We start from the raw sequence: 16,914 nt of genomic DNA on the forward strand, positions 1-16,914 counted from the left end.
CCGACCTTTGAGCTGTCTACCTTGTATTGCTTACAATGGGAAACATGTAGATTATCTGACAACATTATCATAATACCTCACTATGAATCCCTCTCACTACCACTTCCCATATAAACACAGAATGAACTCAAACAGAACCTCTTACATCCGCATTTACTTGTTCTTCTTGTCCGTCTCCAGAAATCCTTCTTCATGCGCCTGACGGGGGAAAACAAGTCGGAGATGTTCTTCAAGGTGTTCTATGAGAGGATGAAGCTGGCCCAGCAGGAGATCAAGGCCACTGTGACCGTCAACACCAGCGACCTGGGCAGCAAAAAGAAAGAAGAGGAGCCCCCGGACAAGGACACACCCACCGCTAAAGGAAAGAAAGGTCAGGGTAGCAGGCCTGGTGTGAACAACATCCTGTTCCTGTCTACTGAGACAGTCAATCCAGTGAATTTACTGCACTCAGAACACAGCACAAATCATACATCAGTCATTCACAAACACATACAGCTGTTTCACACTGCAGTGCAAATTGGGACCCAATGATGAAGCTCACGTTCTGTGACAGCTACACCTGCTCCTGTGTGCAATGTGCAGTGAGACTCTCCCATGTATTACTCTGTTGTACTCTGGTGCCCTTCGGTGTGTATGTCTCTGAATTTTCCTGTTCCTCTCTCTACAGGGATGGAGGTGGCAGTGGTGTCTACGGTGGCGGTTGCCGTGGTGACGGAGGAGGTCAAGGAGCAACTGGTGGAGGCCTCCACGGTCACTAAGAAGGCGTTCACAAGGTACCGGCGTGAGGCCGAGGCCGAGGAGCATCTGGCTGCCGCTGAGGGTCAGGGCCCCGCCAGCACTCCAGACGACCAGGAAGGGGAGATGAGTGTCATAATCACCATCATGCAGCCCATCCTGCGACTCATGCAGCTGCTGTGTGAGAACCACAACAGGGAGCTGCAGGTTGGTCAGCCACACCACCAGGGGGCACTACTCTGGTTTACATTACACAATTTAGCTATTAAAGGGGGGCTGCGATGATTGCTCAGGCCCCATGGCACACTTACCGTTTCAGTGCTGGTAAATTTCCATCACCAGATCTTTATACAGAAATGAAACCATATGGTGAAAATAGACATCCGTTGGAACAACATGATGCAACTGTTTCCATATCTGGTAGCGCTTGGTCTGGTTTCACTATGAGGACGATTGTGTTTGGAAATGGGGACGTCCAATACCTCAGACTGACAGTGAACTTCCCCAACTAACATCCTCTGTGCAGTAAGGTCAAGGCTCCACATTATTGACAGATAGCTGGATGCTGAATCACCGTAGCTCGTCATCAGTTGTGTAGTTATATGGCCTGGCTGGATTGATCCTGAGCCAAACACACAGTGGGCTAAAATTATCAGGATTTAATGTCACTGACATGTTTCGACTCACGAGTTAAAGATGTGTCTCATCATTAGATAAACCAGCCATTGAATTAAACTCTTAGGCAGAAAGCAACCGTAACAGGTAGCTTTTTTAACACAGCACATGAAACATTGATAATTGGTCATTTCTGATGATATTATACTCAAAAGCCAGTACTTTTGAGTTTCAGTGGAATAAACCCATTTGTTCATAGAGGTATCTGAGCTTATTGTTCATATTGCCAATGTTTAGAATGAACATATGAATTAGTGTGTTTCTAACTTTTAGTCGTGTGTAACTTTCCTCGCCAGAACTTCCTACGGTGTCAGAACAACAAGAACAACTATAATCTGGTGTGTGAGACACTGCAGTTCCTGGACTGTATCTGTGGCAGCACCACGGGAGGCCTGGGGCTACTGGGACTCTACATCAATGAGAAGAACGTTGGCCTCATCAACCAGACAGTAGAGAGCCTCACAGAGTACTGCCAGGGACCCTGCCATGAGAACCAGGTGGGCATACACACACACACACACACACACGCTTTGTTTTATATGTGCACATGCAGTATCATGAAACATTGTTGTCAAATGACCCAGTGTTTGCATATAACTGATGGTTCTATTTCAGTAATTGCAGGGTTGGTCTTATTTGGCAGTGCTTTACTTGGCTTTTACATTCTCTTTACAAGCCCAGCTAGGTCCCAGTACACAGCTGCATGCTAAGAGAAGGCTTTCCTTGCAGGATCATGTCAGACTAAACAAAACCCTTTTGTAATATTGTTTTCTGGTAAATGTCACATCAGTCCCAGAGAGGAATGCAAAAAGTTTCCTGTCTGTTTCTTTGTCAGAACTGCATCGCCACTCATGAATGCAACGGTATCGACATCATCATCGCTCTGATCCTCAACGACATCAACCCCCTGGGCAAGAAGAGGATGGACCTGGTGCTGGAGCTTAAGGTATGGACACCCTGTCTCGGTTTGGTAGTCATGTTGCACCCTGTTATGTTTTCCTTCATTATCCATTTGGCATATTTCTTTGTTTTGTATTTGTAATCAAGGTAATTAAGGTAATTTCTAATCAAGTAATTAAGGCAGTTATACAATTTTAAAATCATTACAATACATTTACAACAGATTTCACAACACATTAAGTGTGTGCCCCAAGCCCCTACCACATACAGTATCTCCAACACAAAATCCATTTGTGTGTGTATAGTGCGTATGTTATTGTGTGTGTGAATGAATGTGTCTGTTTGTGTTGCTTCACAGTCCCCGCTGATCCATAAAGTGTATTTTTATCTGTTTTTTTAATCTAATTTTACTGTTTGCATGAGTTACTTGATGTGGAATAGAGTTTCATGTAGTCATGGCTATATGTAGTACTGTGCGCCTCCCATAGGCTGTTCTGGACTGAGAAGGGACCTCTGGTGGCGTGTCTTGTGGGCTATGCATGGGTGTCCGAGCTGTGTGCAAGTAGTTCAAACAGACAGCTTGGTTCATTCAACATGTCAATACCTCACAAATACAAGTAGTAATGAAGTCAATCTCTCCTCCACTTTGAGCCAGGAGAGATTGACATGCATATTATTAATGTTAGTTTTCTGTGTACATCCAAGGGCCAGCTGTGCTGTCCTGTTCTGAGCCAATTGCAATTTTCCTATGTCCCTCTTTGTGGCACCTGACCACCTGACTGAACAGTAGTCCAGGTGCGACAAAACTAGGGCCTGAACGACCTGCCTTGTTGATAGTGCTGTTAAAAAGACAGAGTAGCGCTTTATAATGCACAGACTTCTCCCCATCTTAGCTGCTGTTGTATCAACATGTTTTGACCATGACAGTTTACAATCCACTGTTACTCCAAGCAGTTTAGTCACCTCAACTTGCTCAATTTCCACAGTATTTATCACAAGATTTTAGTTTTTGAAATATTTAGGGCTAACTTATTTGTTGCCACCAATTCTGAAACTAACTGCGGCTCTTTGTTAAATGTTGCAGACGTGTCAGTTGCTGTAGTAGCTGACCTGTATAGTGTTCAGTCATCCGCATCCGCTTTACTCAAAGCCAGTGGCATGTCATTAATAAAGATTGAAAAAAGTAAGGGGCCTACACAGCTACCCTGGGGAATTCCTGATTCTACCTGGATTATTTTGGAGAGGCATCTATTAAAGAACCCCCTCTGTGTTCTGTTAGACAGGTAACTCTTTATCCACAATATAGCATGGGGTTTAAAACACATACGTTTTTACAGCAGCAGACTATAATCGATGTCAAAAGCCGCACTGATGTCTAACAAAACAGCCCCCACAATCGTTTAATCAACAATTTCTCTCACCCAATCATCAGTCATTTGTGTAAGTTGCTGAATGTCCTTCCCTATAAGCGTGCTTAAAGTCTGTTGTCAATTTGTTTACTGTAAAATAGCATTGTATCTGGTCAAACTAAATTTTTCCCAAAGTTTACTAAGGGTTGGTAACAGGCTGATTGGTCGGCTTTTTGAGCCAGTAAAGGGGGCATTACTATTCTTATGTAGCAGAATTACTTTTGCTTCCCTCCAGGCCTTTCTAGTAGGCTTAATTCTCTGTTTCAATGCATTTTTTAACCTTCAGCACTCATGACAACCTGAATGTTATCCATCCTCCTGATGTTCTGTCCCCCTTGCACCGCTCTCTTTCTGTTCCAGAATAATGCATCCAAGCTCCTCTTGGCCATCATGGAGAGTCGCCACGACAGTGAGAACGCAGAGAGGATACTATACAACATGAGGCCCAAAGAACTGGTAAGTGGCATATACAGTATTGGTTGCAAGATGCACATGCAGCACAGCACAGAGGACAATGTTGAGGCGAAGTTATCTGACGGTCTGGTTTGTGACGTTCATGTGCAGGTGGAGGTGATAAAAAAGGCCTACATGCAGGGGGAGGTGGAGCCAAATGAGCCTGCTGAGGAAGATGAAGATGGCGAGGAAGAGCATGCAGCCTCTCCACAAAACGTGGGCCATAACATCTACATCCTGGCTCATCAGGTACTGTAGATCACTTACTGGCTGCATGCAATTGTCCACCCCCATACAGTACCCCTGTAACAGCTACACAACCTATAGTCATAATTACATCAGAGCACTACTCCTTGCTTCCACCCTAACCCCCCTGAGGCACAATACAGCTCTATACACGATTGTGTCTATTCATGTAGTTATGTGGTTGAACAACACCGACAGTTACAGTTCATTCGGAAAGTATTCAGACCCCTTGACATTTTCCACATTTTGTTATATTAGTCTTATTCTAAAATAGATTTTTTGTTTTAATTATCATCAATCTGCACAAAATATCCCATAATGACAAAGCAATAACAGTTTTTCAGGCCAGTATTCAGATCCTTTACTCAGTATTTTGTTGAAGCACCTTTGGCAGCAATTACAGTCTTGAGTCTTCTTGGGTATGACGCTACAAGCTTGGCACACCTGTATTTGGGGAGCCTCTCATGCTCTGTCAGGTTAGATGGGGAGCGTTGCTGCACAGTTATTTTCAGGTCTCCAGAGATGTTCGATCGGGTTTAAGTCCGGGCTCTGGCTGGGCCACTCAAGGACATTCAGAGACTTGTCCAAAAGCCACTCCTTGTCCTTGTCTTGCCTGTGTGCTTAGGGTTGTTGTCCTGTTGGAAGGTGAATCTTCACCCCATCCTGAGGTCCTAAATACACTGGAGCAGGTTTTCATCAAGGATCTCTCTGTACGTTGCTCTGTTTATATTTCCCTCGATCCTGACTAGTCTCCCAGTCCCTGCCACTGATGCTGCCACCACCATGCTTCACCGTAGGGATGGTACCAGAATTCCTCCAGATGTGACACTTGGCATTCAGGCCAAAGAGTTCAATCTTGGTTTCATCAGACCAGAGAATCTTGTTTATCATGGTCTGAGAGTCTTTAGTCGCCTTTTGGCGAACTCCAAACGGGCTGTCATGTGCCTTTTACTGAGGAGTGGCTTCCGTCTGGCCACTCTACCATAAAGGCCTGATTGGTGGAGTGCTGCAGAGATGGTTGTCCTTCTGGAAGGTTCTCCCATCTCAACAGAGGAATGCTAGAGCTCAGTCAGAGTGACCATCGGGTTCTTGGTCATCTCCTTGACCAAGGCCTTTCACCCCCGATTGCAATGTTTGGTTGGGTGGCCAGCTCTAGGAAGAGTATTTTATTATTTTTTACCCCTTTTTCTTCACAATTTCGTGATATCCAATTGGTAGTTAGTCTTGTCCCATCGCTGCAACTCCCCTACGGACTCGTCATAGGCGAAGGTCAAGAGCCATGCGTTCTCCGAAACACGACCCTGCCAAGCCGCACTGCTTCTTGACACACTGCCTGCTTAACTCGGAAGCACCAATGTGTCGGAGGAAACACCGTCCAGCTGGCGACCGAAGTCAGCTTGCAGACGCCCGGCTCGCCACAAGGAGTAGCTAGAGTCGCGATGGGACAAGGAAATCCCGGCCAGCCTACTCTCCCCTAACCCGGACGAAGCTGGACCAATTGTGTGCCGCCTCATGGGTCTTCCAATCATGGCCGGCTGTGACACAGCCTTGGATCGAACCCGGTCTGTATTGAGGCCTCAAGCCCTGCAATGCAGTGCCTTAGACTGCTGCACCACTCACAAGGCCCCCACTAGGAAGAGTCTTGGTGGTTCCATACTTCTTCCATTTAAGAATGATGGAGGCTACAGTGTATTTAATCAATTTTATAATAAGGCTGTAATGTAACAAAATGTGGAAAAAGGGAAGGGGTCTGAATACTTTCCGAAAGCACTGTATGTAGATGAAAATGTTGATCCCAAGGCATGATGCCCTGCTGGCTAGTGGGTGAACGCTGAACAGAGTCTACATCCTGTACTTGGAGCACATGTACTGTCAGACACGGCAGAGATCAGTGTTAGTCACCTGTCCCCACACGTAGCACGTTCCATGCCACCTGCCAGATAAAATTAAGAAAAATAGACACAAAAACATGAAGTTGGTGACTTAGAACACCCTGATCGTCAATTTGGACTTATGTCTGTACAATGAATATTCACAACTATAATGTGGTACATCACCTGACGACATTGGTACATTCATTCAATGTTGTTCCAGTTGGCCCGCCACAACAAGGAGCTGCAGGCCTTGTTGAAGACCTATGGGGAGGGGGATGAAGCCCTGGAATTCTATGCCAAGCACACAGCTCAGATTGAGGTCAGTCATTTTAGTCTGATTCAAGAGAGTCAGCTATTGTGGCTCTGCCCCTGCCGGTGCCCTCTCCCTGCACTGAAAAGTTCCATTTTTTCCACTGTTTTTACTATGTCATTTTCTGTTTTTATTACCCCTGTGTTCAATATGGTGGATTGCAACATGCATTTTGTCATAAATATGTTTAGACTTTTTATTACCCTACTCATGTGACAGTCATGTTATTTTTCTTGGCCTGCTTTTCATACTGTTAGTATTTTGTTAGCATATGAAAATGACTAGCAGCTTTGTTATGTTTGCACCTGTTCCACTGTGTGCTCAGCAAGGGGAAAGAATGCTGTCTGTTGACAAACCTCAAACCTGGAAGAGCTTATCAAATTAGTGTAGTGTTGCAAAGTGCTTTTATACACACAGCCACTTATACACACTCTCTACTCCTCTTCTGGTGTATAACATTACTGTAGCTAAAATATGTCTTAGCCATTTTTCCAAGGGGAATAATAGTAACCAACATGCCACTATCTAACCAAATAGTTTGGGGCCTACCTAGTCCAGGACCTAGAGTTGCCCGTCCACCCCTGAGAGAGAATGTCTGTGACAGGCAGCGTTGGCTGCATGTGGTTTTGTCCAGATTGTGCGGCTGGATCGCACCATGGAGCAGATAGTCTTCCCCGTGCCCAACATCTGTGAGTTCCTCACCAACGAGTCCAAGCTGCGGGTGTACTATACCACGGAGCGCGATGAGCAGGGCAGCAAGATCAACGACTTCTTCCTGCGCTCTGAAGACCTCTTCAACGAGATGAACTGGCAGAAGAAGCTGCGAGGTACTCAAGAGCCAACCACTGGTAACGCAAACACGGTTCCCTGTGCGTCCCTCTCCCTACCTCTCTATACTAGGTACCTGCTTTACATGCCCTCAGCCCTCCCTGACCCCTCCAGGCCCTTCAGGAGACCCCCCCAGGCTGGGTTGGGTTCTCCCTCCGTGGGCCAGAGACCCACCCTGAACCCTGGATGGAAGGGAGGGAGGGGAGAGGGCATGTAAAGGTTGTATGTTAAGTTAGAGCACCTAACATAAAGTGGATAAAGGCTAAGATATTTACAGTGTAAGGTTGGAGTGAAATGTTTACATGACAGAGGGAGGATTGTTGAGAATGTGGGTGTGACTTTCTGCAACGTCTCGTAAAGAATTATGAAATTCTTGATTGACTCCTGTTCACGCCACACACATACCACTGTTTTCACAAACAGCTACAGTACTGTACTTTTGTTTATGTTCCCAGCCCATACATTCACATACAGTTACTTATGATGGGTTGTTGTTTATGTCAGGTGAGAATTCATCTTTCTTATCACAGAAACACACACGCACACAATCAGATGGGATATATTTTAATTGTTTACTAGACTGAGTACATGCCATGGCCCTGTCTCATAGGGAGTGAATAGAAATCTAGACGAGAGGATGAGCTGCTCTGAGAATAGGGTGTAATGGGATTGGAGGTCAGTCTGGGTGGGTCTCGACCAGGGAGAGTCAGTCCAGGATCCAGCAGACCATCAGACACAACTGCTGACCCCAGGCCCACAAGGATTCAGGCAGCACAGACTGAGAGCAATCAGGTGAGCCATCTATCATGAGCCATCTATAGGACTGCTGGAGAGTGTGGTGGAGGACAGGACCAGATTAGGCCTACTTGATGAATGGGAACCAGATGCCATGAGAGGGACTGGGGGAGAGAGTGATTCAATAGATTGGGAGAATAAATTATTAAAATAAGATTAGCGTTCTCAGAATCTGTTTGCAAACAGTATAACACCCTAAGCCTCATGGGAGGTTAAAAAAATGAAGAAAAAAAACAGTCCTACAATAACTCATGGTGTGATTGTTGATGCCCTCATCCCAAGTCCACCCACAAAACATCCCCCATGTTACACATTCAGTAGGGCGTCTCCCTATTGACACACAGTTCCTGATTCTTCCACCCCCCCCCCCCCCCCCCTCTCAGGCTGTGAACGCTGTATGACTGCACTCTTTGTTTCGTCAATGGGAGCGTGTTTCTGCCTGCCTGTCTGTCACTCTGTGAGCCCTGTAGTGTTTATAAAAGTCCCCACCCTCAGTTCCTCTTTTCAAATGAAGAAGCTGGCTCCAAAATAGCAGCCGCCGCGCAACCGTCCGACCCTCTGATCAAAAACCATGTGGGCAGAAGGCGAGGCGAGCGTTGCTTATGTTGGCCGGGGAAGGGATTGGTGGTCATGAGTGTACAAGTTGGATGTTCAAATCCCTGGATCATGTACTGAACACACTCCAAAATCACCCCATAGGATTTATGTACACTAAATAAGCCTGCTAATTGGCTTAGCCCCCTTTCCATTATTTAAATTATGTTTTTGCTTTGTTGTGTAGTGTGTATTTGAACCTTGCAAATTTCCTATCTGACCCTACCCTTATCTATTTAAAAATAAACCGATTGTGAACCTTAGCCTGGACATAATTCTTGTTTAATGTAGAATTAACCTTCAGTTGGATACATTTTTCTTTTATTTCACCTTTATTTAACCAGGTAGGCTAGATGAGAACAAGTTCTCATTTACAACTGCGACCTGGCCAAGATAAAGCAAAGCAGTTCGACACATGAAACTACACAGAGTTGCACGTGGAATAAACAAACATACAGTCAATAATACAGTAGAAAAAGTCTATATTCAGTGTGTGCAAATGAGGTAAGATAAGGGAGGTAAGGCAATAAATAGGCCATGGTGGCGAAGTAATTACAATATAGCAATTAAACACTGGTATGGTAGATGTGCAGAAGATGAATGGTAAATACAGTATGGGGATGAGGTAGTTGGATGGGCTATTTACAGATGGGCTATGTTCAGGTGCAGTGATCTGTGAGCTGCTCTGACAGCTGATGCTTAAACTTCTTGGTGCACCCATCCCATTAGCGGGATCATTTCGTCAACATCCGCTGAATTGCAGAGCGCCAAATTCAAATTAAATTACTAAAAATATTTAATTTTCATGAAATCACAAGTGCAATATAGCAAAACACAGCTTAGCTTGTTGTTAATTCACCTGGCGTGTCAAATTTTAAAAAAACAAGCGCAAACCAATCGTTTATGTAAGGACATTTCTCTCAGCAGACAAAACATTACAAACAGCTAGCAGCAAAGTAGATTGGTCACGAAAGTCAGAAAAGCAATAAAATGAATCGCTTACCTTTGATGATCTTCGGATGTTTGCACTCGCAAGACTCCCAGCTACACAATAAATGTTCCTTTTGTTCCATAAAGATTATTTTTATATCCAAAATACCTCCATTTGGTTGGCGCGTTTTGTTCAGAAATCTACAGGCTCGAGCGGTCACGGTGGGGCAGACGAAAATTCCAAATAGTATCCGTAAAGTTAGTAGAAACATGTCAAACGTTTTTTATAATCAATCCTCAGGTTGTTTTTACAATAAATAATCGATAATATTTCAACCGGACCATAGCTTTTTCAATAGGAGAGAGAGAGAAAATGTCTGCTCCAAGCTGTTGCGCATGCAAAACTCTGCTGGCACCCAGCCATCCACTGACGCAATGTGATTGTTCTCGCTCATTTTTCAGAATAAATGGCTGAAACTATGTCTAAAGACTATTCACACCATGTGGAAGTCATAGGGAAAGGAATCTGGTTGATATCCCTTTAAATGGAGGGTTGGCATGGCAATGGAACAGGGAGCTTTCAAAATAAGAGGCACTTCCTATTTGGATTTTCCTCATGTTTTCGCCTGCAATATCAGTTATGTTAAACTGACAGGCAATATTTTGACAGTTTTGGAAACTTTAGAGGGTTTTCTATCCTAATCTGACTATTATATGCATATTCTAGCTTCTGGGCCTGAGAAATAGGCAGTTTAATTTGGGTACGTTTTTTCATCCAAACATCAAAATACTGCCCCCTACACTCAACAGGTTAAAGCTATTGAAGGAGATATGTGTCTCCAGCTTCAGTGATTTTTGCAGTTCGTTCCAGTCATTGGCATCAGAGAACTGGAAGTAAAGGAGGCCAAAGGAGGAATTGGCTTTTGGGGTGACCAGTGAGATATACCTGCTGGAGCTCGTGCTACGGATGGGTGCTGCTATGGTGACCAGTGAGCTGAGATTATGCTGGGCATTACCTAGCAGAGACTTGTAGATGACCTGGAGCCAGTGGGTTTGGCGACGAGTATGAAGTGAGGGCCAGGCAACGAGAGCATACAGGTTGCAGTGGTGGGTAGTATATGGGGTTTTGGTGACAAAACGGATGGCACTGTGATAGACTGCATCCAAATTGTTGAGTGGAGTGTTGGAGGCTATGTTGTAAATGACATCGCCAAAGTCAAGGATCTGTAGGATGGTCAGTTTTAAGAGGGTATGTTTGGCAGCATGAGTGAAGGATGCTTTGTTGTGGAATAGGAAGCCGATTCTAGATTTAATTTTGGATTGGAGCTGCTTAATGTGAGTCTGGAAGGAGAGTTTAGAGTCTAACCAGACACCTAGGGATTTGTAGTTGTCCACATATTCTAAGTCAGAGCCATCCAGAGTAGTGATGCTGGACGGGCGGGCAGTTGCGGGCAGCGATCGGTTGAAGAGCATGCATTTAGTGTTACTTGCATTTAAGAGCAGTTGGAGGACACGGAAGGAGAGTTGTATGGCATTGAAGCTCGTCTGGAGGTTAGTTAACACAGTGTCCAAAGAAGGGCCAGAAGTATACAGAATAGTGTCGTCTGCATAGAGGTGGATCAGAGAATCACCAGCAGCAAGAGCGACATCATTGATGTATACAGAGAAGAGAGTCGGCCCGAGAATTGAACCCTCTGGCACCCCCATAGAGACTGCCAGAGGTCCGGACAACAGGCCCTCCGATTTGACACACTGAACTCTATCAGAGCAGTAGTTGGTGAACCAGGCGAAGCAATCATTTGAGAAACCAAGGCTGTTGAGTCTGCCGATAAGATTGTGGTGATTGACAGAGTTGAAAGCCTTGGCCAGGTTGATGAATACGGCTGCACAGTATTGTCTCTTATCGATGGCGGTTATGATATCGTTTAGGACCTTTAGCGTGGCTGAGGTGCACCCATGACCAGCTCTGAAACCAGATTGCATAGCAGAGAAGGTACGGTGGGATTCGAAATGTTCTGTAATCTGTTTGTTAACTTTCGAAGACCTTAGAAAGGCAGGGTAGGATAGATATAGGTTTGTAGCAGTTTGGGTCTAGAGTGTCTCCATGTTTGAAGAGGGGGATGACCACGGCTGTTTTCCAATCTTTGGGAATCTCAGACGATATGAACTAGAGGTTGAATAGGCTAGTAATAGGGGTTACAACAATTTCGGCAGATCATTTTATAAAGAGAGGGTCCAGATTGTCTAACCCAGCTGATTTGTAGGGGTCCATATTTTGCAACTCTTTCAGAACATCAGCTATCTGGATTTGGGTGAGTGAGAAATGGGGAGGCTTGGGCGAGTTGCTGTGGGGGGTGCAATGCTGTTGACCGGGGTAGGGGTAGCCAGGTGGAAAGCCTGGCCAGCCTTAGAAAAATGCTTATTGAAATTCTCAATTATAGTGGATTTTGCACACACTGTACATATACTTTATTTGTTCTACTGTGTCATTGACTTGTTTATTGTGTTGTTGGCTTGTTTATTGTTTACTCCATGTGTAACTCTGTGTTCTTGTCTGTGTCACACTGCTTTGCTTTATCTTGGCCAGGTCGCAGTTGCAAATGAGAACCTGTTCTCAACTAGCATACCTGGTTAAATTATGGTGAAATAACATTTAAATAAAATATCGGTGGTGATAGTGTTTCCTAGCCTCAGTGCATTGGGAAGCTGGGAGTAGGTGCTCTTATTCTCCATGGGCTTTACAGTGCCCCAGAACGTTTTTGAGTTTGTGCTATAGGATGCAAACCTCTGTTTGAAAAAGCTAGCCTTAGCTTTCCTAACCGCCTGTGTATATTGGTTCCTAACTTCCCTGAAAAGTTGCATATCATGGGGGCTATTCGATACCATTGCAGAATGCCACAGGATGTTTTTGTGCTGGTCAAGGGCAGTCAGGTCTGGAGAGAACCAAGGGCTATATCTATTCCTGGTTCAATTTTTTTTGAATGGGGCATGCTTATTTAAGATGGTTAGGATGGCACTTTTGAAGAATAACCAGGCATCCTCAACTGATGGGATGAGGTCAATATCCTTCCTGGCCAGGTCGATTAGAAAGGCCTGCTCGCTGAAGTGTTTTAGGAAGCGTTTGACAGTGATGAGGGATGGTCATTTGACCGCAGATCCATTACGGATGCAGGCAATGAGGCAGTGATCGCTGAGATCTTGGTTGAAAACAGCAGAGGTGTATTTGGATGGCAAGTTGGTTAGGATGATATCTATGAGGGTGCCTGTGTTTACGGCTTTGGGGTTGTACCTGGTAGGTTCATTCATAATTTGTATGAGATTGAGGACATCAAGCTTAGATTGTAGGATGGCCAGGGTTTTAAGCATATCCCAGTTTAGATCACCTAGCAGCACGAGCTCTGAAGATAGATGGGGGGGCAATCAGTTCACATATGGTGTCCAGAGCACAGCTGGGGCAGAGGGTGGTCTATAGCAAGCGGCAACAGTGAGAGACTTGTTTCTGGAAAGGTGGATTTTTAAAAGTAGAAGCTCGAATTGTTTGGGTACAGACCTGGATAGTAAGACAGAACTCTGCACACTATCTCTGCAGGAGATTGCAACACCGCCCCCTTTGGCAGTTCTATCTTGTCGGAAAATGTTATAGTTAGGGATGGAAATGTCAGGGGTTTTGGTGGTCTTCCTAAGCCAGGATTCAGACACGGCTAGGACATCCGGGTTGGCAGAGTGTGCTAAAGCAGTGAATAAAACAAACTTAGGGAAGAGGCTTCTAATGTTAACTAGCATGAAACCAAGGCTTTACAGTTACAGAAGTCAACAAATGAGAGCACCTGGGGAATAGGAGTGGAGCTAGGCACTGCAGGGCCTGGATTAACCTCTACATCACCAGAGGAACAGAGGAGGAGTAGGATAAGGCTATAAGAACTGGTTGTCTAGTACGTCCGGAACAAAGAGTAAGAGAAGCAGGTTTCTGGGAGCGATAGAATAGATTCAAGGCATAATGTACAGACAAAGGTATGGTAGGATGTGAATACAGTGGAGGTAGGCCTAGGCATTGATTGATGATGAGAGAGATATTGTCTCTAGAAACATCCTTTAAACCAGGTGATGTCATTGCATATGTGGGAGGTGGAACTAAAGAGTTGGCTAAGGTACTGTATATTGAGCAGGGCTAGAGGCTCTACAGTGAAATAAGACAATAATCACTAACCAGAACAGTAATGGACAAGGCATATTGACATTAAGGAGAGGCATGCGCAGCCGAGTGATCATAAGGGTCCAGTGAGTAGTGAGGCTGGTTGGAGACACGGCTATTCAGACAGCTAGCGGGCCGGGGCAAGCAAGCTAGCAGAAGGGCCTCAGAGGGACGTCGCGACGGGGGAAGTCTGTTTATAGCCTCCTCGTGCGGCGCCGCCTCGTGCGTTTACGTCGGTAGACCAGTCGTGATGGATTAGTAGGGTTCTGTGTTGTAAAGGGGACCAGTCCAATTGGCAACATAGGTATAGTGGCCCAAGAAGTTGTCCTAAGTTGGACCTATTCAGCTAACAGCCGATATGGTCTAGACAGCTAGCGGGCCGCGGCTAGCAGGCTAAAGACACGAAAATGGAAACACTGCTCTGGTGTGTATAAGCTTATGTATCCATTGTATGTAGTACTATCATCATCACGCTTTGATTATTTGAATCAACTCTCTAGTGCAAGGGCAAAAACCAAAATGTGTACCCCTTGGGGTCCCCAGGACTGAGTTTGAGAAATGCTGCCCTACTGGGTTGAATGCTTCAGCTGACACAAAAAAGGCAAACACTTCAGTGAAGTGAAGACGTGCCACTGGGGTGTATTATTTGCTGCGACAAGTGAACTGACAAGTGAATCACCCAATCACCCATGATGTTTGGGTACCAGTTAACAGTAACCTTCCTACAACTGTAACCAAATACAAAATTGCCCCCCCTCTTTCAAAAATGTCATACTAGACAAAATTCTAACACCTAGTGGTATGTCTTATATTTGAGATTTAGAGATTTGTGATTTTTGAAGGGATACTTCAGGATTTTCCCTATAGTCAGATAAACTTGTAGATAAAATGTTTGTCTCTGTGCCCAGTATGAAGGAAGTTGGAGGTAGTTTTGTGAGCAAATGCTAACTAGTGTTAGTGCAATGACTGGAAGTTCTATGGGTATCTACTAATAGATATTATAGACTTCCAGTCATTGCACTAACATTTGGTTAGCAGTTGTGTTAGCGCTTGTTAGCAACTTCCTTAAAACTGCATACAGGGACATTAAACATGGTATCCATGAGTTCACCTGACTCCTGAAGTATCCCTTTAAGAACCTCTGCATCGTGCATAATAATATTAATAATTTATAAAGTGCTTTTCATTAAACAGAATGATCTCAATGAGCGTAAGTGGACAATCCTCCAATGAATGCTCTGTCAAATGTGTTTACGCACTATAGATACTGTACGTGTATGTGCATCTCCTGTGATGTGTTCTGTGAATCTTGTCTAAGTTTGGCGAGTGCAGCAGTATTGTGATGGTGGTGTAGTTGTAGCATTGCAATGTTTTCTGGTGTAGAGGTGGTCTCAATGACTATGTATTGACCAAGTGTGTTGGCCCTCTTCGTCCCTTCTCCAGCCCAGCCCATTCTATATTGGTGCTCTCGTAACATGTCCTTCTGGAGCAGCATCTCCTTCAACCTGGCCGTGCTCATGAACCTGCTGGTGGCCTTCTTCTACCCCCTGGAAGGAATCCGCGGAGGTCAGTGAAGTTCTCTCCTCCTTCTCCCCTACCTTCTCTCTCCCTCAGCTAAATAATCTGCAGGGTATCTGTGCCAAACGATGGCTGATATCTGCATGTGTTCTCTGTTTAATTCTACAAGTGTGACTGTTACCAAACAGGACATTGAAGCAAATGACAAGCACAGACCATTAAAGCAAGGGAACTACATTACAACGCACATTACACACAAACTCAAGTTGTTTGGGAAGGTGAATTGAGCATAAACTTGGTCACCACTGTTTTCAAACTGTTCTCTGAAAATATTGTGATTTCACAATACTGTACATTTCAACAGTAATTTATGCTTATTTAGTCATGCTCAGGATGACTTAGCTAACAGTTTGAAGCAAGCGTGTTTGTAAAGCTATATTATGAGTGCATCACGGTTATGTGGCTACCTATTCCACACAATGTCTTTCATACATTTATGAAGGTAACCTTTACCTCTGATCTGTGATGCAAGGCTGGATTCCTGTCTCATGCCTGTGGTTTAGGTGTCATTGGCATCACTTATTAATGTCAGGTCCTCTGAATCAGGCCCTGGCCTGATTATTGATATGGGGTTTGAGCTAAACACACACCCACACGCACACACACATTAACTTAATTAACCTGTCACCAGACTCCTGTCTTCACTCTGATGCTGACGAGTCTTCAGTCAGGATCCATTGCCATGTATCTGTCTCTCAAGTTTCACATTTTATTGTCACATGCACAGAACACAGCAGGCGTAAACCAGTACAGTAAAATGCTTAACTTGCGAGCTCCTTCCCAATAATGTGCAATAAAGGTAGTAATATAGTTAAGTGATAATGCCCGAGAAGCCAGTGTTTTGAGGGTAGGATAATGCCCGAAACCGAGACATGGTTGAGGGCCTGCAAACCGGCCCAACATATGAAAATAATTATTGACATATTTTCATTAAAAAAATATTTAGATCAATTTATTCATACTATATTATCCTTCCACAAGATATAGTCCCAAAACAAATCTAGGGTTGCTACCCAAGCCGGCTGGTCGTTTGTGCTATTGATTCGGTTGCTAGAGACGCGACCCAGTTGATAAGTATTTTTGTTCTGTATCTATGGACTTGACCAAGTCATTCATTCTAAATGTTCCATTTCTATACTGGCTGGCAACATTTTTATCCCTTGCTTGCTAGCTTGCCAACTACGGCTAACTTACAGTCACATCAAACAGTGCAGACAGAACAACAACAGTTGCTGCATTTGACTGTTTTCTAGAGACATTTATTTGGATACATCCATAACAATGCGCTAATGAGGCACGATTTCGCCTGGCATAGAAAATGTGCTCTCTCGTTAGGACACTGTAGTTCAAAGGAGCTAGCCAACAACACAGCTAACACAATAACTTCAAACTGAA

General features: G+C 44.5%; 1 protein-coding gene across 1 annotated transcript in view; it reads left to right on the plus strand.

Annotated features, from left to right (window-relative positions):
* The window catches only part of LOC139413352 (inositol 1,4,5-trisphosphate-gated calcium channel ITPR1-like), a 143,317-nt gene that overhangs the window by 96,084 nt on the left and 30,319 nt on the right, over positions 1 to 16,914 (plus strand). The window contains exons 45-53 of the mRNA XM_071160611.1: positions 181 to 370; positions 668 to 942; positions 1,707 to 1,907; positions 2,246 to 2,356; positions 4,080 to 4,175; positions 4,284 to 4,421; positions 6,513 to 6,611; positions 7,237 to 7,429; positions 15,385 to 15,507. Coding sequence (XP_071016712.1) covers positions 181 to 370; positions 668 to 942; positions 1,707 to 1,907; positions 2,246 to 2,356; positions 4,080 to 4,175; positions 4,284 to 4,421; positions 6,513 to 6,611; positions 7,237 to 7,429; positions 15,385 to 15,507 — 1,426 coding nt within the window. The remainder of the gene's footprint in view (positions 1 to 180; positions 371 to 667; positions 943 to 1,706; positions 1,908 to 2,245; positions 2,357 to 4,079; positions 4,176 to 4,283; positions 4,422 to 6,512; positions 6,612 to 7,236; positions 7,430 to 15,384; positions 15,508 to 16,914) is intronic.

Source organism: Oncorhynchus clarkii, chromosome 7 (genome assembly GCF_045791955.1).
Source record: "Oncorhynchus clarkii lewisi isolate Uvic-CL-2024 chromosome 7, UVic_Ocla_1.0, whole genome shotgun sequence".
NCBI lineage: Eukaryota > Metazoa > Chordata > Actinopteri > Salmoniformes > Salmonidae > Oncorhynchus > Oncorhynchus clarkii.